General features: G+C 37.0%; 3 protein-coding genes and 1 long non-coding RNA gene across 10 annotated transcripts; 1 reads left to right on the forward strand and 3 right to left on the reverse strand.

Annotated features, from left to right (window-relative positions):
- Positions 1-8,571: 8,571 nt before the first annotated feature.
- Positions 8,572-10,273, reverse strand: LOC132195028 (uncharacterized). 2 transcript variants are annotated; one of them, XR_009441604.1, is made up of 5 exons: positions 10,075-10,273; positions 9,841-9,927; positions 9,230-9,523; positions 8,787-9,176; positions 8,574-8,729 (listed from the first exon to the last, which is right to left on the reverse strand). It is a non-coding gene; the product is annotated as an uncharacterized LOC132195028 (long non-coding RNA). The 2 variants fall into 2 exon arrangements; XR_009441603.1 differs by having other exon boundaries at positions 8,572-9,176.
- Positions 10,274-10,499: 226 nt separating this feature from the next.
- On the forward strand, positions 10,500-13,231 carry LOC132195026 (nuclear RNA export factor 1-like). 2 transcript variants are annotated; one of them, XM_059616714.1, is made up of 13 exons: positions 10,500-10,687; positions 10,758-10,975; positions 11,037-11,120; positions 11,181-11,291; positions 11,349-11,487; positions 11,541-11,740; positions 11,797-11,903; positions 11,958-11,994; positions 12,048-12,265; positions 12,321-12,489; positions 12,542-12,709; positions 12,768-12,922; positions 12,974-13,231. In XM_059616714.1, exons 2-13 carry the CDS (start codon positions 10,802-10,804, stop codon positions 13,071-13,073), a joined length of 1,662 nt encoding a protein of 553 aa, XP_059472697.1. In that variant the 5' UTR covers positions 10,500-10,687; positions 10,758-10,801; the 3' UTR covers positions 13,074-13,231. The 2 variants fall into 2 exon arrangements, with proteins under 2 accessions (XP_059472697.1, XP_059472698.1); XM_059616715.1 differs by having other exon boundaries at positions 10,500-10,677.
- Positions 13,202-17,528, reverse strand: LOC132195025 (uncharacterized). 2 transcript variants are annotated; one of them, XM_059616712.1, is made up of 14 exons: positions 17,368-17,528; positions 16,145-17,113; positions 15,388-16,084; positions 15,235-15,330; positions 15,071-15,175; positions 14,863-15,016; positions 14,594-14,805; positions 14,433-14,539; positions 14,335-14,371; positions 14,067-14,284; positions 13,839-14,007; positions 13,616-13,783; positions 13,412-13,560; positions 13,202-13,360 (listed from the first exon to the last, which is right to left on the reverse strand). In XM_059616712.1, the coding sequence occupies exons 2-14, from the start codon at positions 17,071-17,073 to the stop codon at positions 13,264-13,266; spliced, it is 3,138 nt and encodes a 1,045-aa protein (XP_059472695.1). In that variant the 5' UTR covers positions 17,074-17,113; positions 17,368-17,528; the 3' UTR covers positions 13,202-13,263. The 2 variants fall into 2 exon arrangements, with proteins under 2 accessions (XP_059472695.1, XP_059472696.1); XM_059616713.1 differs by having other exon boundaries at positions 17,362-17,528.
- Positions 17,529-17,943: 415 nt separating this feature from the next.
- Positions 17,944-25,221, reverse strand: LOC132194670 (uncharacterized). Of its 4 annotated transcripts, XM_059616105.1 has the most exons (17): positions 25,115-25,221; positions 24,906-25,003; positions 21,040-24,781; positions 20,702-20,797; positions 20,451-20,644; positions 20,224-20,397; positions 20,077-20,169; positions 19,915-20,025; positions 19,715-19,850; positions 19,461-19,660; positions 19,279-19,406; positions 19,178-19,214; positions 18,923-19,125; positions 18,707-18,875; positions 18,483-18,650; positions 18,265-18,425; positions 17,944-18,209 (listed from the first exon to the last, which is right to left on the reverse strand). In XM_059616105.1, exons 3-17 carry the CDS (start codon positions 24,767-24,769, stop codon positions 18,074-18,076), a joined length of 5,736 nt encoding a protein of 1,911 aa, XP_059472088.1. In that variant the 5' UTR covers positions 24,770-24,781; positions 24,906-25,003; positions 25,115-25,221; the 3' UTR covers positions 17,944-18,073. The 4 variants fall into 4 exon arrangements, with proteins under 4 accessions (XP_059472088.1, XP_059472087.1, XP_059472085.1 ...); XM_059616104.1 differs by having other exon boundaries at positions 18,265-18,422; positions 20,451-20,797; XM_059616102.1 differs by having other exon boundaries at positions 17,945-18,209; positions 20,451-20,797.
- Between the last annotated feature and the right edge of the window lie 49 nt (positions 25,222-25,270).

Consider the following 25,270-nt stretch of genomic DNA (forward strand, 5'->3'; position numbering starts at 1 on the left):
CAGATGAAAATCGAAGCCGATATCACAGTGTCACAATATTTTAATGCTTTCTTGTGATATAAAGCGACAGAATCTTGCAAGTGCTTTCTTATCCTAAGACAGAACAAAACTCCTACTTTTGAAATTCAGGTCTAATGAGGTCTAAGCTTAATGGAAATTTAAATAAATGAAAGTTACGTTTCTCAGATGAAAATCGAAGCCGATATCACAGTGTCACAATATTTTAATGCTTTCTTTTGATATAAAGCGACAGAATCTTGCAAATGCTTTCTTATCTTGAGACAGAACAAAACTCCTACTTTTGAAATTCAGGTCTAATGAGGTCTAAGCCCAATGGAAATTTAAATAAATGAAAGTTACGTTTCTCAGATGAAAATCAAGGCCGATATCACAGTGTCACAATATTTTAACGCTTTCTTTTGATATAAAGCGACAGAATCTTGCAAGTGCTTTCTTATCCTAAGACAGAACAAAACTCCTACTTTTGAAATACAGGTCTAATGAGGTCTAAGTCCAATGGAAATTTAAATAAATGAAAGTTACGTTTCTCAGATGAAAATCGAAGCCGATATCACAGTGTCACAATATTTTAATGCTTTCTTTTGATATAAAGCGACAGAATCTTGCAAGTGCTTTCTTATCCTAAGACAGAACAAAACTCCTACTTTTGAAATTCAGGTCTAATGAGGTCTAAGCCCAATGGAAATTTAAATAAATGAAAGTTACGTTTCTCAGATGAAAATCGAAGCCGATATCACAGTGTCACAATATTTTAATGCTTTCTTTTGATATAAAGCGACAGAATCTTGCAAGTGCTTTCTTATCCTAAGACAGAACAAAAGTCCTACTTTTGAAATTCAGGTCTAATGAGGTCTAAGCCCAATGGAAATTTAAATTAATGAAAGTTACGTTTCTCAGATGAAAATCAAAGCCGATATCACAGTGTCACAATATTTTAATGCTTTCTTTTGGTATAAAGCGACAGAATCTTGCAAATGCTATCTTATCCTAAGACAGAACAAAACTCCTACTTTTGAAATTCAGGTCTATTGAGGTCTAAGCCCAATGGGAATTTTAATAGATGAAAAGTATGTTTCTCAGATGAAAATCAAAGCCGATATCACAGTGTCACAATATTTTAATGCTTTCTTTTGATATAAAGCGACAGAATCTTGCAAATGCTTTCTTATCTTGAGACAGAACAAAACTCCTACTTTTGAAATTCAGGTCTAATGAGGTCTAAGCCCAATGGAAATTTAAATAAATGAAAGTTACGTTTCTCAGATGAAAATCAAGGCCGATATCACAGTGTCACAATATTTTAACGCTTTCTTTTGATATAAAGCGACAGAATCTTGCAAGTGCTTTCTTATCCTAAGACAGAACAAAACTCCTACTTTTGAAATACAGGTCTAATGAGGTCTAAGTCCAATGGAAATTTAAATAAATGAAAGTTACGTTTCTCAGATGAAAATCGAAGCCGATATCACAGTGTCACAATATTTTAATGCTTTCTTTTGATATAAAGCGACAGAATCTTGCAAGTGCTTTCTTATCCTAAGACAGAACAAAACTCCTACTTTTGAAATTCAGGTCTAATGAGGTCTAAGCTTAATGGAAATTTAAATAAATGAAAGTTACGTTTCTCAGATGAAAATCGAAGCCGATATCACAGTGTCACAATATTTTAATGCTTTCTTTTGATATAAAGCGACAGAATCTTGCAAGTGCTTTCTTATCCTAAGACAGAACAAAACTCCTACTTTTGAAATTCAGGTCTAATGAGGTCTAAGCCCAATGGAAATTTAAATTAATGAAAGTTACGTTTCTCAGATGAAAATCAAAGCCGATATCACAGTGTCACAATATTTTAATGCTTTCTTTTGGTATAAAGCGACAGAATCTTGCAAATGCTTTCTTATCCTAAGACAGAACAAAACTCCTACTTTTGAAATTCAGGTCTATTGAGGTCTAAGCCCAATGGGAATTTTAATAGATGAAAAGTATGTTTCTCAGATGAAAATCAAAGCCGATATCACAGTGTCACAATATTTTAATGCTTTCTTTTGATATAAAGCGACAGAATCTTGCAAATGCTTTCTTATCTTGAGACAGAACAAAACTCCTACTTTTGAAATTCAGGTCTAATGAGGTCTAAGCCCAATGGAAATTTAAATAAATGAAAGTTACGTTTCTCAGATGAAAATCAAGGCCGATATCACAGTGTCACAATATTTTAACGCTTTCTTTTGATATAAAGCGACAGAATCTTGCAAGTGCTTTCTTATCCTGAGATAGAACAAAACTCTAGCTATTGAAATTCAGGACTTATGAGGTCTAAGCAGAATGGAAATTTTAACAAATGAAAGTTATGTTTCTCAGATGAAAATCAAAGCAAGAATTTCAGTGTCACAATATTTTAACGCTTTCTTTTGATATAAAGTGACAGAATCTAGAGAGTGCTTTCTTATCCAGAGATAGAACAAAACTCAAGCTTTTGAAATTCAGGACTTATGAGGTCTAAGCAGAATGGAAATTTTAACAAATGAAAGTTATGTTTCTCATATGAAAATCAAAGCAAGAATTTCAGTGTCACAATATTTTAACGCTTTCTTTTGATATAAAGTGACAGAATCTTGCAAGTGCTTTCTTATCCAGAGATAGAACAAAACTCCTACTTTTGAAAATCAGGTCTAATGAGGTCTAAGCCCAATGGAAATTTAAATAAATGAAAGTTACGTTTCTCAGATGAAAATCGAAGCCGATATCACAGTGTCACAATATTTTAATGCTTTCTTTTGATATAAAGCGACAGAATCTTGCAAGTGCTTTCTTATCCTAAGACAGAACAAAACTCCTACTTTTGAAATTCAGGTCTAATGAGGTCTAAGCCCAATGGAAATTTAAATAAATGAAAGTTACGTTTCTCAGATGAAAATCGAAGCCGATATCACAGTGTCACAATATTTTAATGCTTTCTTTTGATATAAAGCGACAGAATCTTGCAAGTGCTTTCTTATCCTAAGACAGAACAAAACTCCTACTTTTGAAATTCAGGTCTAATGAGGTCTAAGCCCAATGGAAATTTAAATTAATGAAAGTTACGTTTCTCAGATGAAAATCAAAGCCGATATCACAGTGTCACAATATTTTAATGCTTTCTTTTGGTATAAAGCGACAGAATCTTGCAAATGCTTTCTTATCCTAAGACAGAACAAAACTCCTACTTTTGAAATTCAGGTCTATTGAGGTCTAAGCCCAATGGGAATTTTAATAGATGAAAAGTATGTTTCTCAGATGAAAATCAAAGCCGATATCACAGTGTCACAATATTTTAATGCTTTCTTTTGATATAAAGCGACAGAATCTTGCAAGTGCTTTCTTATCCTAAGACAGAACAAAACTCCTACTTTTGAAATTCAGGTCTAATGAGGTCTAAGCCCAATGGAAATTTAAATAAATGAAAGTTACGTTTCTCAGATGAAAATCAAGGCCGATATCACAGTGTCACAATATTTTAACGCTTTCTTTTGATATAAAGCGACAGAATCTTGCAAGTGCTTTCTAATCCTAAGACAGAACAAAACTCCTACTTTTGAAATTCAGGTCTAATGAGGTCTAAGCCCAATGGAAATTTTAATAAATGAAAGTTATGTTTCTCAGATGAAAATCAAAGCCTATATCACAGTGTCACAATATTTTAATGCTATCTTTTGATAAAAAGCGACAGAATCTTGCAAATGCTTTCTTATCCTGAGACAGAACAAAACTCTAGCTTTTGAAATTCAGGTCTAATGAGGTCTAAGCCCAATGGAAGTTTTAATAAATGAAAGTATGTTTCTCAGATGAAAATCAAAGCCGATATCACAGTGTCACAATATTTTAATGCTATCTTTTGATAAAAAGCGACAGAATTTTGCAAATGCTTTCTTATCCTGAGACAAAACAAAACTCTAGCTTTTGAAATTCAGGTCTAATGAGGTCTAAGCCCAATGGAAGTTTTAATAAATGAAAGTATGTTTCTCAGATGAAAATCAAAGCCGATATCACAGTGTCACAATATTTTAACGCTTTCTTTTGATATAAAGCGACAGAATCTTGCAAGTGCTTTCTTATCCTAAGACAGAACAAAACTCCTACTTTTGAAATTCAGGTCTAATGAGGTCTAAGCCCAATGGAAATTTTAATAAATGAAAGTTACGTTTCTCAGATGAAAATCAAAGCCGATATCACAGTGTCACAATATTTTAATGCTTTATTTTGATATAAAGCGACAGAATCTTGCAAATGCTTTCTTATCCTAAGACAGAACAAAACTCCTACTTTTGAAATTCAGGTCTAATGAGGTCTAAGCCCAATGGAAATTTAAATAAATGAAAGTTACGTTTCTCAGATGAAAATCAAGGCCGATATCACAGTGTCACAATATTTTAACGCTTTCTTTTGATATAAAGCGACAGAATCTTGCAAGTGCTTTCTAATCCTAAGACAGAACAAAACTCCTACTTTTGAAATTCAGGTCTAATGAGGTCTAAGCCCAATGGAAGTTTTAATAAATGAAAGTATGTTTCTCAGATGAAAATCAAAGCCGATATCACAGTGTCACAATATTTTAACGCTTTCTTTTGATATAAAGCGACAGAATCTTGCAAGTGCTATCTTATCCTGAGACAGAACAAAACTCTAGCTTTTGAAATTCAGGTCTAATGAGGTCTAAGCCCAATGGAAATTTTAATAAATGAAAGTTACGTTTCTCAGATGAAAATCAAAGCCGATATCACAGTGTCACAATATTTTAATGCTTTCTTTTGATATAAAGTGACAGAATCTTGCAAGTGCTTTCTTATCCTAAGACAGAACAAAACTCCTAATTTTGAAATTCAGGTCTAATGAGGTCTAAGCCCAATGGGAATTTTAATAAATGAAAAGTATGTTTCTCAGATGAAAATCAAAGCCGATATCACAGTGTCACAATATTTTAACGCATTCTTTTGATATAAAGCGACAGAATCTTGCAAGTGCTTTCTTATCCTAAGACAGAACAAAACTCCTTCTTTTGAAATTCAGGTCTACTGAGGTCTAAGCCCAATGGAAATTTAAATAAATGAAAGTTACGTTTCTCAGATGAAAATCAAAGCCGATATCACAGTGTCACAATATTTTAACGCTTTCTTTTGATATAAAGCGACAGAATCTTGCAAGTGCTTTCTTATACTGAGACAGAACAAAACTCCTACTTTTGAAATTCAGGTCTAATGAGGTCTAAGCCCAATGGAAATTTAAATAAATGAAAGTTTAGTTTCTCAGATGAAAATCAAAGCCGATATCACAGTGTCACAATATTTTAACGCATTCTTTTGATATACAGCGACAGAATGTTGCAAGTGCTTTCTTATCCTAAGACAGAACAAAACTCCTACTTTTGAAATTCAGGTCTAATGAGGTCTAAGCCCAATGGAAATTTTAATAAATGAAAGTTACGTTTCTCAGATGAAAATCGAAGCCGATATCACAGTGTCACAATATTTTAATGCTTTCTTTTGATATAAAGCGACAGAATCTTGCAAGTGCTTTCTTATCGTAAGACAGAACAAAACTCCTACTTTTGAAATTCAGGTCTAATGAGGTCTAAGCCCAATGGAAATTTAAATAAATGAAAGTTACGTTTCTCAGATGAAAATCGAGGCCGATATCACAGTGTCACAATATTTTAATGCTTTCTTTTGATATAAAGCGACAGAATCTTGCAAGTGCTTTCTTATCCTAAGACAGAACAAAACTCCTACTTTTGAAAATCAGGTCTAATGAGGTCTAAGCCCAATGGAAATTTAAATAAATGAAAGTTTAGTTTCTCAGATGAAAATCAAAGCCGATATCACAGTGTCACAATATTTTAACGCATTCTTTTGATATACAGCGACAGAATGTTGCAAGTGCTTTCTTATCCTAAGACAGAACAAAACTCCTACTTTTGAAATTCAGGTCTAATGAGGTCTAAGCCCAATGGAAATTTTAATAAATGAAAGTTATGTTTCTCAGATGAAAATCAAAGCCGATATCACAGTGTCACAATATTTTAACGCTTTCTTTTGATATAAAGCGACAGAATCTTGCAAGTGTTTTCTTATCCTAAGACAGAACAAAACTCCTACTTTTGAAATACAGGTCTAATGAGGTCTAAGCCCAATGGAAATTTTAATAAATGAAAGTTATGTTTCTCAGATGAAAATCAAAGCCGATATCACAGTGTCACAATATTTTAACGCTTTCTTTTGATATAAAGCGACAGAATCTTGCAAGTGCTTTCTTATCCTAAGACAGAACAAAACTCCTACTTTTGAAATTCAGGTCTAATGAGGTCTAAGCCCAATGGAAATTTTAATAAATGAAAGTTACGTTTCTCAGATGAAAATCGAAGCCGATATCACAGTGTCACAATATTTTAATGCTTTCTTTTGATATAAAACGACAGAATCTTGCAAGTGCTTTCTTATCCTAAGACAGAACAAAACTCCTACTTTTGAAATTCAGGTCTAATGAGGTCTAAGCCCAATGGAAATTTAAATAAATGAAAGTTACGTTTCTCAGATGAAAATCGAGGCCGATATCACAGTGTCACAATATTTTAATGCTTTCTTTTGATATAAAGCGACAGAATCTTGCAAGTGCTTTCTTATCCTAAGACAGAACAAAACTCCTACTTTTGAAATTCAGGTCTAATGAGGTCTAAGCCCAATGGAAATTTAAATAAATGAAAGTTTAGTTTCTCAGATGAAAATCAAAGCCGATATCACAGTGTCACAATATTTTAACGCATTCTTTTGATATACAGCGACAGAATGTTGCAAGTGCTTTCTTATCCTAAGACAGAACAAAACTCCTACTTTTGAAATTCAGGTCTAATGAGGTCTAAGCCCAATGGAAATTTTAATAAATGAAAGTTATGTTTCTCAGATGAAAATCAAAGCCGATATCACAGTGTCACAATATTTTAACGCTTTCTTTTGATATAAAGCGACAGAATCTTGCAAGTGCTTTCTTATCCTGAGACAGAACAAAACTCTAGCTTTTGAAATTCAGGTCTAATGAGGTCTAAGCCCAATGGAAATTTTAATAAATGAAAGTTCCTTCTCAGATGAAAATCAAAGCCGATATCACAGTGTCACAATATTTTAACGCTTTCTTTTGATATAAAGTGACAGAATCTTGCAAGTGCTTTCTTGTCCTGAAACAGAACAAAACTCTAGCTTTTGAAATTCAGGACTAATGAGGTCTAAGCCCAATGGAAATTTTATAAATGAAAGCTTCGTTTTTCAGATTGAAATAAAGCAGAAATGTACGTGTCAAATTATTTTAGCGCTCGCTTTGGATATCGAATTTCAGAATCTGGCCAGTGCTTTATAGTCCTGAGAAACAACAGAACTCTAGCTTTTGAAATTCAGGTCTAATCAGGTCTTAGCCGAATGGAAATTTTAATAAATGAAAGCTTCGTTTTTGAGATAAAAATAAATGCAGAAATTCACGTGTAAAATTAATTTTACGCTTGCAATGGAAATCAAGTAACAGAATCTTGCCAGCGCTTTATTATTCTGAGAAACAACAGGGGAAAAATGTTTTTTAGTTTCTGAAATTCAGGTCTCTGCTGATTGGCAGTGTGAGCTTGTAATTTATTTGTGTCTCAAGTCGGACGTTTTGCATTTTGCGCTATCACATTGATATAGTATAATTCATAATAATTATAAATTGTATTGCAAGAGAAATAAAAATCAATTTTGATAATGTATTTTCATCGCGGAATGCAAATAAAACTTTTCAGATTTGGTCGATTTGGAGCTTCACCGGGGGCATTGTTTTTGGCTCTAGTTCTAGAGCTCAAGAAACGCTACAATATTCCCTTATATGAGAAAGGTGGACATATTGGTTTCTTTTCCACAATAAAGATCAACGTAAATTACTATGCAGGCAACGATTGGATTTTAATTGAATTAAAATTTGAATTACCACAGTTAATTGTGGATATTTACATTCCTCAAATTACTACTTTTGATCACTTTTATCATCGGTTCAAAATTTCTAGAATTCAAATTGCTCCCATGGCCCAAGTTCAAGGACAAGCCAGAGGACGCGGACGACCACGGCGGCCTCCGCCCCCGCCTGCAGTTCAAATGCAACCTCCGCCACAGATGAACAACACGTGCGTCGGATTGATCAACATCACGGACATCCACATCCTCATCGGTGGCAGAGGAGGTTGAGGCAGAGGAGATGTCACGCTACTGACGTGGCTGGGCACCCTTTGCCAGCTAGATTTGACGCTCTGCGCATTGTACTACGCGTTCGGTTTTGGATATAATATTATATAAACTTAATTAAAATAATTCCTATCAATTTCTTTTTAACCAGCTGCCCCAGATAAAAAATTCAGTTACATGGCCCTCACCACCAGGGTTACCACAGCCATAGTTGCAGCCCTCTCTTGTCTCAATTTACTGAAGACTCATCTAAGGTACTGAATTAAAAATGTTTTATTTAATCTTCGCCGCCCTTTTTTACACATATGTTGCGTCATTTTTTCAGGTAACTTTGTATACATAAGAATTGTTATTCATTGTTTTTTAACCAGCTGGGCACCAGGAAGAATTCAGCTATCTCACGATGGCTACAAAAGTTGTCACCGCCGGATGCGCTATCCAGACTTTTCTCAATTTACTGAAAAACTTCCTTGGCTTCTGAATAAATTTTTTTATTTCATCATTGCTGCCCTTTTGATAATTTGAACATTTTACCCAAATTTTGATTTGATTACACAGGCGAATCCTCAGAAAAAGAATGAAACATTTAAACCCGAATTTGGAAAATTTTTCTCCTCAGCAACTAATTTTCCTTTGTTGATTATCATGGGTTATTTGATGATTTTGTATGTCTTTTTTAAAGAATCGAACTCTGTTATGAGAATCCTATTATTTTGAACAATTTTTTTAATTGTTTCAATATCTGTGTACCGATACTGCTATTTATAATAACGTAATATTTATTAATATTTGTACTTACATTACGCAGTACAGGAAAATCACAGTCTTCCCTCTTAAAACTTCAACTTCTGCATTTACACCCAGATAAATTTCATCCTTCACAAGCAAAGTCGAAAAGTTTCCGAGGAATCATTCGCGCTGCAACTAAAGCAATTGTCTTAGTACCAGAATGTCATCTCATGTGACTGTCGTAGTACTGTGGTGTTCAAATTCCCAACTGCCCTGCCGAAAAAGCGCCAGTTCAGGTTGTTGGCCGCAATGTTTGGCGCGTTGTTACTGTTGGTGCCATGGAAGCAGCAGCGAGAAGCCAATCACGGTCACAAAAATGCGTGATTTGCTCAACCAGCTTTTAGTACTCTGGCGAATCTTCGTGCAGGGTGATGCAAGTGACCCTGTTCGAGGTTGGTTGGTTCCACAGAAGAGATTCAAGAGTAGGGAAGAAACGAATCTGGGTGGGGTTGGCGGTAATGAAGTTGCCAGTTATCTCATCCCTGAAAGGGGAACAAAATGTTATGAATTTACGACAATTTACTAGAAAATTATATTAAAAGTAAATAAATGAAAGCTCAAATATTAATAAATATAATGCTAATTTTTTAACAATAAAAATAATAAAAAAATAATTTCACTAACATTTATTAAATAATTATTCTTATGCACAGGGATAATATAATATATGTGGCACCAATTTATTAATTTTAATAATAATCAATTTCTGTAACATTTAATAAAGGCTTAAACGTAGTGTTGCGTTCAAGTCAAACCAAGGAAATTAAGAGATGTAATATAATTAAGTTGACATTCTCACATTTTAAATTAAGCTGCTATCCTCCTGCTTTGGTTTTGCTGTCGCTTGTCCGCAATTTCTTTCCTGTTGCTATGTTGCCTGAATGGCCTGGAATTAAGATTATATAAATTGAATTGAAAACTGAAATCAGACGAGATTTATGTATATACAAATTGACAGAGGCACCCCTATTAAGTAATGTAAATTGAATTTGTCAAGGGTGAGGAGTCTATAGGTGTCTGTAATAAGACTTACCAATAAGCCGCGTGTGAAGGACTGGGAACACCAAAAATCAATTATCTATCTTTAATTCTGATCATATTGTGTACAGATACTAAAATTTATGCCGGACAAACGAATGGATTGACAAAAAATGAGTTTTAATATGAATCAGAATCTGAACAAAACTTGAACGCAATGTTTTGTTTTGTTATTGCTGGCCACAGGTTGTTGAAGAGATGTTTTAGAAAGGAGACATATGAATGAACTTGGAATGAACGTCTATTCGCTATTTTATTGGTGCATGAAAGATTGAGCGAAGAGAGAGTCGCGGACAAACTACAAAATACCACGAAAGAGGACTTTGTATTGGCTATTGAAATCAGGTTTCTTGCTTTGTTAACGACTCCTCTCCACAACCCCTCCTGAATCATCTGTTCAGGCGGCGCCAGAAGCGCCACTGTTGAGTCAACCAGCCGCTCCAATTAAAAATTTTCAAAACTGGGCAGCAGCGGCACCGATTTCGGCCTAGCTCGCGTCGGCGGTCGATCGAATTTTCAAACAAATACCACCAAGGGATTCAGCGGATTTTTTACTATTTATAAATCCATTTGCAGCTTCAAAAAATCGAGAGTTTATGTGAGTTTATGTATGTAGTCCTTATCGCCCTCCCGGTGAAAATGTAAACAAAATATATGTAACCTCTTTTTTGTTTTCAGAAATTTCAGTGCCGCTCTCCTGAAGTGCAAGTCAGAAATTAATTATGGCTGATTTTGGTCTTCCCGTATCTGTGACGCCGGAGAGTATGGTTTTGACGATGCCGCTGTACTTGTTTGCAGACCCTCAGCAAAGTGTTTCCAGCACAAACAATAAAATCAATGCGCTCAGAAAATTCACCCAGGCATCAGACAGCAACACGCTGTGGTACAAATTCATTGTAATTCATCCTGATTCAAATGTTACAGGCCGAAAACTAAAAGTAGCTTTTGTACCTTTAGGTCAGAAACTCCACTGACTACACAAAAGAATTTATCTTGAGAAATTTGCTGGATAATGTTTCATCTAAATATGTTCCTATCAAGGTAAAAATACAAAGAATTTCTAATAAAAATATTATGTCAAACATTTTTCTTTGTATATAGTTCTTCACCGAGAAAGGAGATAGCATTTTCTACGCAAAATTCTGCTTGGAACCAGTTATGTCTTACATTAGACAGAATCTTACGGTTCGTGTTCCTCTCAATAAAGTACTGGTGAGTAATGCTTGATTGCGTAACTTTGGAAAAAAAAATTAATTTGTGATTTTCTAGCTGAAATTAGAGATTGAAGTTGGCACAAAAGATGAGGTTCCTGACTTAAATATTAATGATCTAGTTGCTCTGGCAGTGCAAAGACGAGTTGCATCGTCGTTTACAGCTCTCGACTTGTCCAGTTTTCACACAGATCCAGGTTTTTGTGTGCTTAAAATATGGTAGAGTGATGCTAATGATGATTTATTTCAGAGCTTGAAGCCTACTGCTTTTTCCCTTTAAGCATTTTCAACAATTTGCAGAAAGTGATCAAATGCGCTGACCATTTTGCAGTCACCCCTTTCACCAGTCTCGACTTGTCCAGGAATAAAATAAAGATTATCCACGGCTGCTTCCAAGAGAAACTCACCAACTTCATGAACTTGCGAGTGCTAAAAGCCAGAGACAATGAAGTGAGAAAAAATTTAAATTCCTAGCTTTGTCAAACTTACATAATATATAATTTCAGCTCTCAATGTCGTCCATGCAAGCAATCACACATCTACCTCTGTTGGATCTCGAACTCGACGGCAATCCACTGTGCGAACTTTACGAGAAGGAACTTGAATATGTCAAGTAATTTGATTAATCAATTTTATCAAGTTGTAATTAATGTTTGATTATTTTCAGAGACATTCAGGGCATGTTTCCGTCACTCAAAACTCTAGTATGTCATAAAAAAGAGAAATATAGCATTTAATTTTTATTGTCTTAAAACAGGATGGTTGCCCGTTATCATCACAGGGAATTTTCATAGTTCGCCAGTTCTTCTGCAAACAGCCGTCGGCGCAGCCGTTCCTGGAGCAGTTTTTGACGCACTATTACAGCATCTTTGACAGTGACAACCGACACTTGCTGCTTGGACTTTATCAGTCGGACTCTACATTCTCCCTCACAAGCACATTCTTGCCAGGACAATCAACATCAACCAATGCAAAGTAAAGAATGTGGCATTTTTTTAGCCCAATTTAATTATTTGAATTTTCTTTGCAGCTTAAATGACTATCTAAGTGAGAGTAGGAACATATTGAAGCTTTGCGATTTGACAAAAACAGACGACCTTCTTTACAAAGGCAACAAGCAGATCTTAGAGTTTTTGAAAAAGTTCCCTAAAACTCAACACGACCCAACCTCGTTTACTGCTGACGTGTTGGTTTTTGAGGTTTTAATAATTCTTGATATGTTGGATTTGTATAAAAATATTTTTAAAACAGCCCACCCATATTAAGATCTCCGTAACAGGACTGTTCCGCGAGCCGCATAACAACTTTGCGTCCGTCAGGTTTTTCAAGAGGAATTTCGTCCTGCAGTACTTCAACAAAGTCTATCTGATTTTGAATGACATGATGTTCATAACCAACTGCACTTCGGAACAAGCTGTGGTAAATCACCAATGATCAATGCACCCGACTAAAAAAATAATTCATTTTTTCTCAACAGAGCGCCTTTAGAGTCAAACACCCCGAACCTGCTGATCCCCTTGACTTGCACCTCACAACAAGATCCACACACATTCCTCTCTCAAATGAGCAAAAGGTCAAGATGGTGGAGAAAATATCTGACATAACCAACATGAATCAAGAATGGGGACGAAGGTAACGAAATTTAATTTTTTAAAGAATTATAAAAAATAACGCAACCTTTAGGTGTCTGGAGGATGTGCAGTACGACCTTAGGAACGCCCTTGTATATTTCCAAAAGCACTACGAGGAAAAATCCATACCAAGCGAGGCATTTCTTAAATGACCCAGCTTGGAGATTATAAAAAAAATATTATATTGTTAATGTGTCCCTTTCCTTTATTACAATTAGTTAAATATCTACGCTAGGGATAAATATCATTTTACTGTTTGATGTGTTCAGATGTGTTAAATAAAAATTGATTTTCTCTATTTATATGTAAATTTGTTTCTTATATTATTTTGGAGTTTCAAATTTACAAAAATGCGTCGCTGGGAATTAACTCTTGGTTGTAATACTGCTGGAAGTAAATTAGTGCGTTTCGCAGATCCCATTTCATATCATCAAGGCACCTAATGAGATAGTAAATTAGTGATGAAATTGTCTTTGAAGGCAATTGTTACTTTTTGCTCCAGCGAACATTCATTCCCGTCACGTCTGAAAGTTTTTTCATCAATCCAAGTTTCTGCTCATCTGTGAATACAGTGAGTCTAGGAATGGATGACAGGTATAAATCGAGAACAGGCGCCTCCTCGACGGATTTGCAAAGAGTCTGCAAAAAATTTGATTAAATTTTCAATTAAATAATTATTAACAGAGCCCATTACGTTTGCTTGGGCTGTTGTGCAGTTGCAAATGTAAAGAAGTTCGTTGACTATAAGGAAGAAGCTGCTGAAGTTGACAAGGTGGAAGATTCTTCTGAAGAACCTTGGTGATGTTTCAGGATTGTCTTTCTCTTTGAAAACTCCACTAACACAGAAATGCACATTTCGCTCCTTCAATATTAGAAATCATTAAATAAGCATAAAAAATATATTAGCAAAAAATCACATTGTAATTAATGATATCGACGTTGAATGAGGATGAGTCATGTTCTGTTGCTGGCAAGCTCTGACAAAACTCAATTATGGGTTTGCATCCTTCGTGAATCAATTTCTCAGATTTGCTCATGTCACTTATCCGTTTAATGTTTCGACTTTGTAGCAAAAAGGATGACAAACTAGACAAAATAATAAATCAATCATTGTAAAAATCAAATGTTTCAATTTATAAACTAACTTTGCATTGTCAGAGGTGGTCTGGTCGTCGAGAAATGTGCTCGTCATTGACAGAAGCGCCTTCGAGTGGTACAATCCTTGCAAAAGGTCTCTTCGCTCACTGTCAAAGAGACTGAAGAAGTGGGTTAGGAATTGTCTTGTAAAGTCTTGAGCTTCGGGCATTGGAAAGTAGTGAGGCTTTGAGCTTGGTGCATTGGAAGAAATAATACGACGTCCATCCTATAAATCAGTATTAAATCCACGCACTATTCACAAAAATTCTAAAATACTAAAAATTCCAAATTTGGCCAAATTTTTAGAATGTCCCTGAAATTTGAGATTATATTGTTCAATCAATATGGAACCTAAAAACAAAGTGTTTCCTCACATAATATATTCCTTCTCATTGTCGTAGAAACTGCACAGTGGATTTCCATCCAAATACACATTCCTCAGTGGCATAAAAGCTAAATTGAAGAGAGATGACATGTGGAGCTGCGCAGAAAGGCAAATATAAAAAAGCAGAAAAGTTTATGTCAAAAGGAGCACCTGATTGTTCCTGAGATCCAGAGTGTGCACTTTTCCGAATGCTTCGACATACTTAGCAACTTCGACTTTGCTGGAACTAAATGATGCTATTCTGTTGTTTGACAAATCGAGTGAGACTAGAGATTTGCAAACCAACGAAGAAAGGCAAGTGCAAATTTTTTCGAAATTCCATTGCAATCTTAGAGGAAAGAACAGCAGCTCCTTCTCAAGTTCTGATAATAAAAAAATAAATAAATAAATAGAGGCTGAATATTTTGCAGATATCATACCTTCAGTCTTATGAAATTGTGACAAATTCAAGTGGGTAGCGTCTTCTTGTAACCTCTGTCCAAGCACATTCATGAGGAAACTTCTCACAAAATATGACTTATCCAACTTATCCAATTTAAATTCATCACAGCCAACTTCTATATGCATATCAAACTGAAATTTTAAAGCAGTTAAGTATTGCTCAAAAGTACATGCAGAACTTCGTACTACTCCTTTCGAAGTATTTATTTTCAGATTTCTCCTCATGAAAATTTCAATTACAAGTGTACAGTCAGTAGAGTAAAATACGCAGTCATCTTCGTCGATGTGAAACTGAAAATATATTAGCAAAATGCATAATATATCAAGTATAAAAAAAAAAAAACTACTACCTTGTAAATAAGAAACTTGCAAAACGTTGTTGAGAGGGAGTCTACAAGGGTGAAAAGTAGCTCTTCCTTTCCAAGCACTTTGCTTGTTTTGAGAATCTGGAAAGTTCAAAACTTATTGAAATAAAATTAATCAACGGCACAAAAAGAACTTACGACAAATTTGGTCCACAAATGACATTCTGCTTTTTCCATGATGGCTTTCAGGGTAGCGATTCTATTTGAGATAATCATGTGTATTACACTCTTCGAAGATTTGTCCGGCGCAAACCAAACTGATTGTCTGGTCTTTGGTTCTGTGGCCACTTCATTTGGAACTACAGGCTCATCTGAAACTTCAGGTGCACTTTCCACCACATTTTCCAAGTCCAAAATCTGGACATAATTCTCGTAACCAGTAGAAGTGGACGGTGGCGGTTCTGAGATTGTTACTGTCTCAGGGGCCGGTTCCTTCTTCTCTTTGATGTTTTGAAATATTGTGGTGTCTGACATGAATGCCTGTTTGATGTGCAAGGGAAGCATTTGGAGGCCCACCGAGGCATCTTTTGACACCACGTCTTCCTCGTCTTCCAACAGAGAATTCAATCTGTTTTCTTCCAAAGCCTCAGACGCTTGCAAATCCGTCAGTTTTTTGTACCTCCGAGGATAGTCTTTGGCAAACTTTGCGATGGTCAGCTTCTCTTGATCTGCAAGCATGTAGAAGTTCATGCCTGGGTTGCACAGGTAGTGCAAGTTGCCTCCTGTGAGGAAGCAGAACGCCAGGCTGATGGGATCGGATGGAAAAAGAGGCTCCTTTGAATAGTGGTGAACTTTGAGATGTTGCCACATTTTCAAGATGAATTGAGCTCGAAATCTGTAAATATATTTACAAATGAACATATTTAATAGACATCAAAAAAAAATTAATGCATACTTTGTTGCACAGTACTGGGCATAGGGCGTGAGTTTCTTGAAAGGTGAGATGTAGAGCAAGTAGGCTGCCTCGTCCAAAGTGATGGGCTTTATTCCCTCCGATTGCAAGATCTGCACTTGGTACTCAATCTTGACCTTCTCTTTGACCAGTTTGGCCAAAGCTGGGCACAGACATTCGAACCCTAGGTCGTAGTCGTTCCGAGCTTGCTGCTCCAGCAGAAGTTTGTAGCGACTTTTGTCCTCGACGCCTGTGATTTTATTCAATCTTTGGTCAAACTCCGAATTCTTTCCTCCCAACCGGCTGAACTGGACCGATTTTGTTGCCACGTCAAAGCAAATTTTCTGAATCTCCTGCAAGATGGTGTTATTGGCACTTTTGAAATTGTACTCGCCCTTGCATGCAACAAGGAAGGAGCGTAACAGTTGTCGTTCTGTGAGGGTCAAACACATGTACTCTTGGGAGAAAATGATTTGTGTGAAGTGAGTGAGTTTGGAGGGTGAGAATTTAAAGGTGACCGGATTGTTTGGGTCACCATTGGTGAACTCTCCGTCCATCAGCAAGAGCATCTCGTTCCAAAATCTCATCCCATAGGTTCTTCGGTCTTTGATGGCGTTCCACACATCAGCACGCTGATTGCCGTTCAAGTTGTGCAAATCCTTGCCGTGTAAAATTTGAGACTGTTCGTTCAGATATGGCAGCGCGTTTTTTACAGGCTGAAACCTTTGTTTTTCGGCTGCCAGTTCTGCCGCCTCAGCACTCCGGCTGGTGGAGGGCGCAACTCCTGAGGCACTGGTCACGGTCGGCAAAGAGTATGTTTTCGGAGGTCCCTCCAGGCCCCGCAGCCACGGGTTGAAGGGCTTTTTCTGCTTGTTGCTGGGCTGTTGTTCTCCGCTTTTTGCAGCTCTGTTTTTGTTCTTTCTCCTAGCCATGTTTCTCCGTCTCACATCAATTTGGCCTCTTTTTTTATGACTGGAAAAAGAAAATATATGAATGAATTTATCGAATTTATTGAACGACACAAGACATAATTAAGTAGTAACATACAATTTTGGCCTTTAAAATATACTTACAATTCTTCCCTTTTCCCATAAAAGAAAAACACGCAGTTCCAGAATTATAAATGAGCAGGGCCCAGAAAAGAATTGCAAGTTATTATAACCAATAATTTAATGTCTTCTAATTCTTTACGAGTTATAAATATAAGTTATTTGCCTTACACTTACAAAAATTTGATGAGATCAGGCCTTATTGATGCTTAATCGGTGAATAAAAGTAACTACAATCCTTGCTATCCTCCTTAACCTCCGCCTCAGGTAAAAAGCAACGCAATTAACGCAACAAGAGTGACAAGAGTATGATGTGATGAAGACCTTTGACTTTTTTTTATTTGTTTACCCATTTAGTTCTGACCGGCACACATCAGGGGCGCTGGCGGCGCTACTCTGGGTCAAGAAGCTCAGGGGTATTTTACTTTTTCTTTTGCAAAAGAGACTGCCAAATTCAACAAGAGCCAGATTTTATGAAAATTTATCTTTATAAATGATTTCAAAAATGTTCATAACCTCATGCTTTAAAAATAAAAAATGAACTACTGAAAACTCGTTCTGGATTACAAGAAATAATATCATATAAGAAATAATATCATAATACCAAAAAGCCAGAAATAAATAATTCACCTTATTTTGTTTTAGTGTGTAAAATGAATATATATACAAATTAATTAACAATAACTAAAATAAATGCATGGCGGAGATCGTAAATAAAAAGATGCAATGCAATTAGAAACATTAATTTTTTCTGGTAAAATAAATCAAGTTTCTTATATTGTGTTTTACTTATTATGTATTTTTATTAGAAAAAATTTGACCAGACGTTACTTAGGAAAGCTAAGAGCAAACAAGAGAGCATAATCAATCATTCAATCATCCACTAGTCTGCAGTGCTAGTTGACGAGTCAGTCAAGGTCATATTTGTAAATGCTTCCCCTGGCACCTGCTGTTCTTCGTACAGTCTTTGAAAGTAAATCAAGGCATTCCTAAAGTCCCAGTCCACGTCAGCTAGACACCTTATCATAATGAAGAAACTTGTAGATTATTTTTCAAAGTCTAATTGAGGATTACTTTTTGGACCATTCCTTCTTCATTTCAGTCACTTCACTTAGTTTATTTGCCATCCTGTCTTTTTCTGCCTCCGTCAAATCTCGCTCTTTGGATTTCGTGTTCATAAAAAGGTCTAGACTTGAATCAGACGGTGGCCTGTTCTTTGAACTTGCCTCTCTCTGCTGTTAAAAACAATTAAAATGTTATTGCTTATTAACACAACTTGAAAAAAAACTCGCCTTATTCTGCTCAGTTGTGCAGTTAGTCACAAACAGCATTTCATTGCTGATGACAAATGAATCGCCCACTTGCTTCAGGACAAAAACTCTGTAGAAGTGTCTCGGGCTTGTGTCTTCTCGTTGAGATTCTTTGAACAAGCCAGAAACCGCCAACTTTACATGCCGAGGCTAAAAATAATATGAAAATTATTAACGTTATTTTCATTTCGCTGTTAATTGTTTACTGTAAATAATGTCACATCTACTGTGAATGAGGCATCATCATGTTCAGTTGCTGGGAAGGTTTTCATGTACTGGACGACTCTTGAATTTCCAACAACCAAAAGTTTGTTGATTTTTTCTAAGTCACTGAACTTCTTCATGTTCCTACTGCAGTCCAAGTACTTGTCCAAACTAATCTGGCCTTGTTAAAAGTTGTCAAAATTAATTTCAATGCATACTTTGCTGATGTGGTGGTTGATTGACTTTGCAAAACTGTGCTTGTGAGAGAGAAGAGAGCTTCTTCATGGTAAAGTCCTCTCAGGAGATCACGGCGATCACTGTCAAAAATGCTGAAGTACTGTCTGGTGAACTGCTCGGCAAACGCTTTTGAATTTGGGTCACAAAAGTAATACAACAGCTTTTCAGAGAGCTTGCAGCCATCCTTGAAAAATATTTAAGTCAGCTTGGAACAAAATACTAATGCAGTATCTTACCAAGACTTCCAACGAAGGAAATACTCCAGTCACAAATCTATAAGAATAGCAATTTGTGTTACTATTTATTCCAAATAAATAGATAAGACTTAGATGCTTACTCAACATATCCTTTGGGAGAACTAAACTCGCTACAAATAGGATTGCCATCCAGGTGCAGTTCTTTGACATTAAAAGTTTCAGGGCCCGACATAATCCTCGACATTGCTGCCATGCTTCTTTTTGTAATCTACAAATTAGATATTAGTTAGCATAAATTTAGAAACATGCAGCTTTATTTAACCTTGTTGTTTCGAGCATCAACTTTTGTAACTGATGCAAACACTGGCTCTTTGATAGAAAAAATCAAGTTCAGATCATCAAGGTCATTGTCGGCAAGACTGACAGTGGTTAGGGTGGACGACTCGAAGAACATGATGAGTCGTAGGACTTTCACTAGATTGTTTTGACGATTAAGAGGAAAGAAGCAATATCGAGCCAGATCTAAAATAAAAATCTTAGTAACAATTTTCATTAGACAGAAAATTCCAATCGTGCCTGGATGCTGATGAAATGATGACAAATCCACGTTGCCAGCCTTGATTCTCCTTCGGATTGCTTCAAAAATGAGATCATTGACAGGGAAAGGAGTCAGCTTGCTATCCTTAGTCCCAATTTCAATTTCTAAATTTAACTGTAAAAATATTGAAATAAGACGTGATGAATCACTGCAATCAACAACAAACATGAAACTATACCTGCAAGGACTTCTCCTGAACATTAACTATCAAGTTGTGGTCCAAGAAATGTAAAATTGCATCAGATGCATTTTTCACAAAGAAAGCAGCATCATTCTGCACTCTGTGGAACTAAAGAATTTTGAATATAAATTTAATATATTCATATTTTATTTTACTCACCCACACAGGCACAAATGAATTAACTTTGTGCGAAAGCGCACTCAGTGTTGCGTTGAGCAGGAACTCTTCCGAGTGATCACGACAATTTTTGATCTATTAAAAATTCAAGAATTTAAAAAAGGATACTCATATCGGAAAAGTTTTTACCGTAAACTTAGACCAAAGTCTGTCAGCGCCTTTTTTCTTTAAAAATACTGACAAGATGCTTGCTTTGATTTTGTTCACTAGAGGAGCACGCTCATCTGACTCTGGTTTGAGGGTGCAAGGAACTTCGTTTATGTTCTCCAGTTCTTTTACGACTTTGATCGTTTCAATTTCATCCTAAAAGTGAAGAGAATGTGAAGAATGATAAAAATTCACAATTACTGGCATACCTCTGATTTAGTTTCAACGTCTTTCTCTTCAGGTTTGTGAGGAGGTGATTCCGACTCGCAAATGTTTGCTACGGGCTGGAATGAGCTGACAAAAGTCGGAGGGCTTTTCTCGACCTTTTCCTTTGGGTTTTCAAACTCTTCGTAAATTTTCATTCTGACAAATCCACTTGGAGAGACCATGGCACCAGGCGAGTCTGCGTTGCATGGTACAAGGTCACTTTTAGGAATGCCGGCACAAGTTCTATACCGACAGTAGCTGATGGTGTGTCCCTGCAGGTGACAGCGTTGGCAGATGCGAATATTCGTAACAATCTTTGGCATCAAACTTTCTTGTTTTTCCAAAAGATCTGAAAATTATTTTTACTTCAGATAAAAGTATATAAAATGAAATTAATATAACAATAATAAAACTAAGCTCAAATCAGGCTTTCCCTCGTTAGGAAAATTGTTTTTATTCACAAGCAAATTGAGCCATTTGTTTCTTGATAAAAACCATTTTTCCAACGAGGAAAAGCCCGATATCTTCATTTCCATGATCATCTCTTTGAGTGTCAATTTCTTCAAGCAAATATAAATTTTCTCGACTTACCTCCTTCATACTGGCCTTCTGCAGACGCGCTGCTCCGATTGGGAGGAATTAGGGCCGTTGGTTTATCCATGAGTGGTGTCGGTTCTGCGTCCATGGGAGTTTCTTTCGCAGGCGCTTTTTCAGCCCGAGCTTCCAACTGCAGATTAGAGCTGACTGATGGCGACTGAAGGGGCGCCGCGTTTCCTGCTGAGCCTGCAGCTTGTTCGGAATGTTGGATCGGAGTGTGGAAAATAGGTGGGGAGGCACATGGTTCTGGAGACAGTCTTTCCAGTGCTGCTCTCTGGGCAGCTTCAAAGTTGAACTTTAAGGCAAATTTCATGACCCGCCTGCGTTCGGAGCCTGCCAATTCTGCAAAGGTTTTGCTCAGCAGAATGTCGGCCACCTCGTCCAATTTGTGTGGCTCCAGCAGCAAAGCGTTGATGGCCACCTGCCTCCTCATTCGGTGCACCTTTTTCTGCAGTCTCTTTAGTTCAGTGTGTTCCTCTTCAGATTTACGCTGATTTTCCCTCAGCTCTCCTTCCTCCAACTCCTCTCCTTCGTCCTTCTTACTCTCCTCTTCATCCGAGCTCGAACATTCTCCTTCGGACAGATCTTTAGGTTCTGCAGTGCAAACATTATGTGCTGGGAAATTAATGCTTGGCTCTGCAGACACTTCTGGTATTTTGGCAGCTTCTTCAACAAGAATTGCCTCTTTTGGCAGACTTACATCCTCAGACATGTCTGTTGATTTGCTTATTTCTTCCTCAACTTGCATTTGGTCATCTTGGCCTTGTTCATTGCCTTCTACCTTTGGAGGGCCTGCGTCTTCAGCCGTTTCAACAGATTTGCTTATTTCTTCCTCAACTTGCATTTTGTCATCTTGGCCCTGTTCATTGCCTACTTCCTTCGGAGGGCCTGCGTCTTTAGCCGTTTCTGCAGATTTGCTTACTTCTTCTTCAACTTGCACTTGCATTTCGACTTCCTGTTCATTTTGTTTCTCTTGACCCTGGGATGGTATCGAAAATTCTTCGCACCCACTTTCTTCAATCGGAGTCTCTTTTTCCTTTTCGCAATTCAGTTTGTCCAACTCCTGCTGCAGAATCAAAGTTCTCAGTCGAAGCATCTCAAGCTCAATCAGCTGCGAAGTGGATTTCTCACTGCTCGGGGAACCCTTCTCGACTGTTTCTGGCTTCGATTTATCACTCTTGATCTTTTCAAGTTCCTTCTCCAGTTTCTTCATCTGATGGGCATCACCTTTGAACTGGGCTAACTTTTGAAAGTACCTATCATCTGTGAGGCTCTTGTACATTTTCCTCGTCGTGGTTATATGAATGAGGCGTGCTTTCAATGCAGTCATTGATGTGTTAAAAACCATTCTTTGTTCATCACTGAGGAAAGGCAAAATTTTGCTAAGTATAATATACACTTGTTGATTTGTAATTGAATTCATACAACAGAACTTCAATTTTTCACCAACAGTAAGCTTGACAGATGGAAGTTTCCATGAACAGTTTTTGTTCCTAACGAAACAAGCACAAAAGCTCAAGTGCATTATTTGAACACAGACACCTGCATGTGCGTTCAGTGCATTGGCAGGTTTTCTGAACAGCAGGAATGCGACGTCATCAGAAGACAAGTGTAGAGCATGAGGCACACACATCAGAAATTGCTCTAGTACTTTTGCCTTGCATGTTCTGATCAACGTTTTGTAATTTCTTTGAAAAATAAAGCGCGATTCCTTATTCAGAACAGGAATTATGGCTGCTTCTGTGACAGTTTGCCATACCAGACTAAATTTTCCACATTTTAAAATTTTTTCAACTGATATTACTTTATCCGCTTGTACCGTTGCCCTTACATCACAAGAACTCGGTCTTGTCTTCAAGTCTTGCTCATGTTCATAAAGCGCCAGAACCACCATGAATTTCTTGGCCACCTTTCTCATCATGTCCAGAATATGCTTGGCTTCTTTTTCGTCGTCGCTCAGCTTTTTGGCAGCAACAATCCAGTTTATTTCAAACTCAATGCCAGGAATTTGGTGGCTGTTTTTGATGGCGTTGTACATTGAAATGGAAGTTGGCGACATGTCTTGATTTTGTTCGGCTTTGATGCGCAAAATGTCAACCAGAATATCCATTTGAACCCACAGCAGATCTTCAAAAGTTTTCCAAACCTTCATTTTGTACAACAAGTTGGCTCGATGGATAGGTTCATTCTGCATGTTTGCCTGTTCATTCATGTTTGCTTCTTCTTCAAAGTCACCAGCGCTTCTGCTGCTACTTGCATCAGAATTTTTTGATATGTGCCTTTGCCTATATTTGTCTTGGCGAAGTTGTTTTTTATTTTTCTTTATTTGAGAAGACTTGACACTTGTTGTAGAAGGATTCTCTGGTACTTCTTCATCAAATCTGTCTTTCTTGCTAGAGGTTTCCATATTTTCTGGAGACATTACTCTTTTTTTAGCTACTTTAGCTGTTCTTTTAATTTCGCTATTGTTATCTTGATGTGACGATGAACTTTGTTGCTCGGAAGACTTTCCAGCTTCACTCCCTTTCGGAAATTTGTCAGCATCAACAGATTTTGCACAACTCTTTTCAGATAGAGCATCATTATGGTCATCTATTTTTGTTGGTGTCTTTGGAGCAGGCTGGGAATCAACTGGTTTTGTCTCCTTGGGGTCTTCCTTATGAGATTCATTTGCGGCTTTCTCAGATGATGCATTGTCTTTTTCCACATTTTGGAAAACTTCAGTCTCTGTAATTTCCATGTTTTCCTCTGCACTCTTGCCACTCTTTTGTGCATATTGACTTTCTTCAGTAGCTTTAGGTGGCGGTTGATCATTTTTAGATTTTGTAGTTTCCGGTACAGGTTCGTCCTCTTGCTGATCAGGTGGCAAAGGTAAGTCCTCGGCTAACTGGATCATCTTGACTTCCTTGGTCACTTCTTCCACTCTTAATACAACAGTCCTGTGTAGCTCTATGTCATCATCAGAATCTTCCGGCTCTTGTTTGATTGCTATTTCAAAATCGTCAGGTTTCTCTTGTTTGATTTTCACAGGCTCCAATTGACAGTACGTAATTACAACTTCCTCCTCCTTTGCAGCTTCGGCAGCTTTCTCCTCTTTGATTTTCTCGATCTCGTCCAGTCTCCTTGTAATGTTTTGCTTGAAATCATTAATGGCATCGCATTCCAATTCACTCAGCTGCAGGTATTTCACAGAGAAGAATTTCTTGGCCAAAGCCAAATTCGGCTGTCTCCGTAGAGATTTCAATTTGGCCTCTTCGACCGAGGCAAGCCAGTTTTCTCCGGCCTCCGTCAATGTGTTCAGATGCTTTACAGGATCTCCTTTGGAACCCTTCAGCATCCATTCCTCCAAATCATGTTTTTGTTCTTCACTCAATTCCCAAAAATCCATCCGGAAAAAGAGTCGACCGACGCCAAGCATGATGTGGAGGGGCATTGCTGTTTTTTCCAGGCTGAGAATGTTTTCCATTTTGAGAATGTCCACAGTTCGGAGGAGTTTCTTCTGGTAATCATTTGCTTCTCCATAGTCAATGCAAAATATTTTTCTGCACAGCAACTTTGCCCTTTCTTCTCTGGACAGATGGTACCATCCTGGGTCGTAGCTGAGCTTCGATGCGAGAAGCTCTGTCTGCTCCTTGTTGTCTTCAGGTTCAGGAGAATCAGGAGTATCGGCTCTTTCAATTTCTGCGACACTCTTTTTGGCATTACTTCTCAAATTTCGACTCATCTTCAAAAGGTCCTGAAATTTATAAATTTTATCAGAAAAAATAAAATGAATAAAACTATAGAAATTCTATGAACAAAGTCAAGCATAACATCTGTACGGTCCGACAAATTAGAAAGATAAGGTAACTCACACGTACCCGTTAAAACAAGTATGGCTTTCAGCTTTCACACAAGAAAGTGGAAACTGCTTGCACGGCTTTTACTGATGTTCCTTCCATCAGCAGTTTCGGCCCAACTGCATAAATATCCAGAATAAAGAATAAAACAGAAGAGCCGCTAATTTCCAAAAATATTAACATTCTAGCAGAGTTCATTTATTGCATGCGGTTCTAGAGGAATTACTCACCTTAATTCATGGACGCGCTAGAAGGGCAGATTTTTCATCACTCAATGCGAAGGAATGTCATTACTTCTTATTTTGAAAAGTGTTTCAATTTGACACCTGCAAGGTGGCGCTGCTGGCGTGCAGATTGCGCTGGTCGGCGCAGGAGGCTTTTTATTC

This window comes from Neocloeon triangulifer, unplaced genomic scaffold (assembly GCF_031216515.1).
Source record: "Neocloeon triangulifer isolate White Clay Creek 2 clone unplaced genomic scaffold, ASM3121651v1 ptg000008l, whole genome shotgun sequence".
Classification (NCBI taxonomy): Eukaryota; Metazoa; Arthropoda; class Insecta; order Ephemeroptera; family Baetidae; genus Neocloeon; species Neocloeon triangulifer.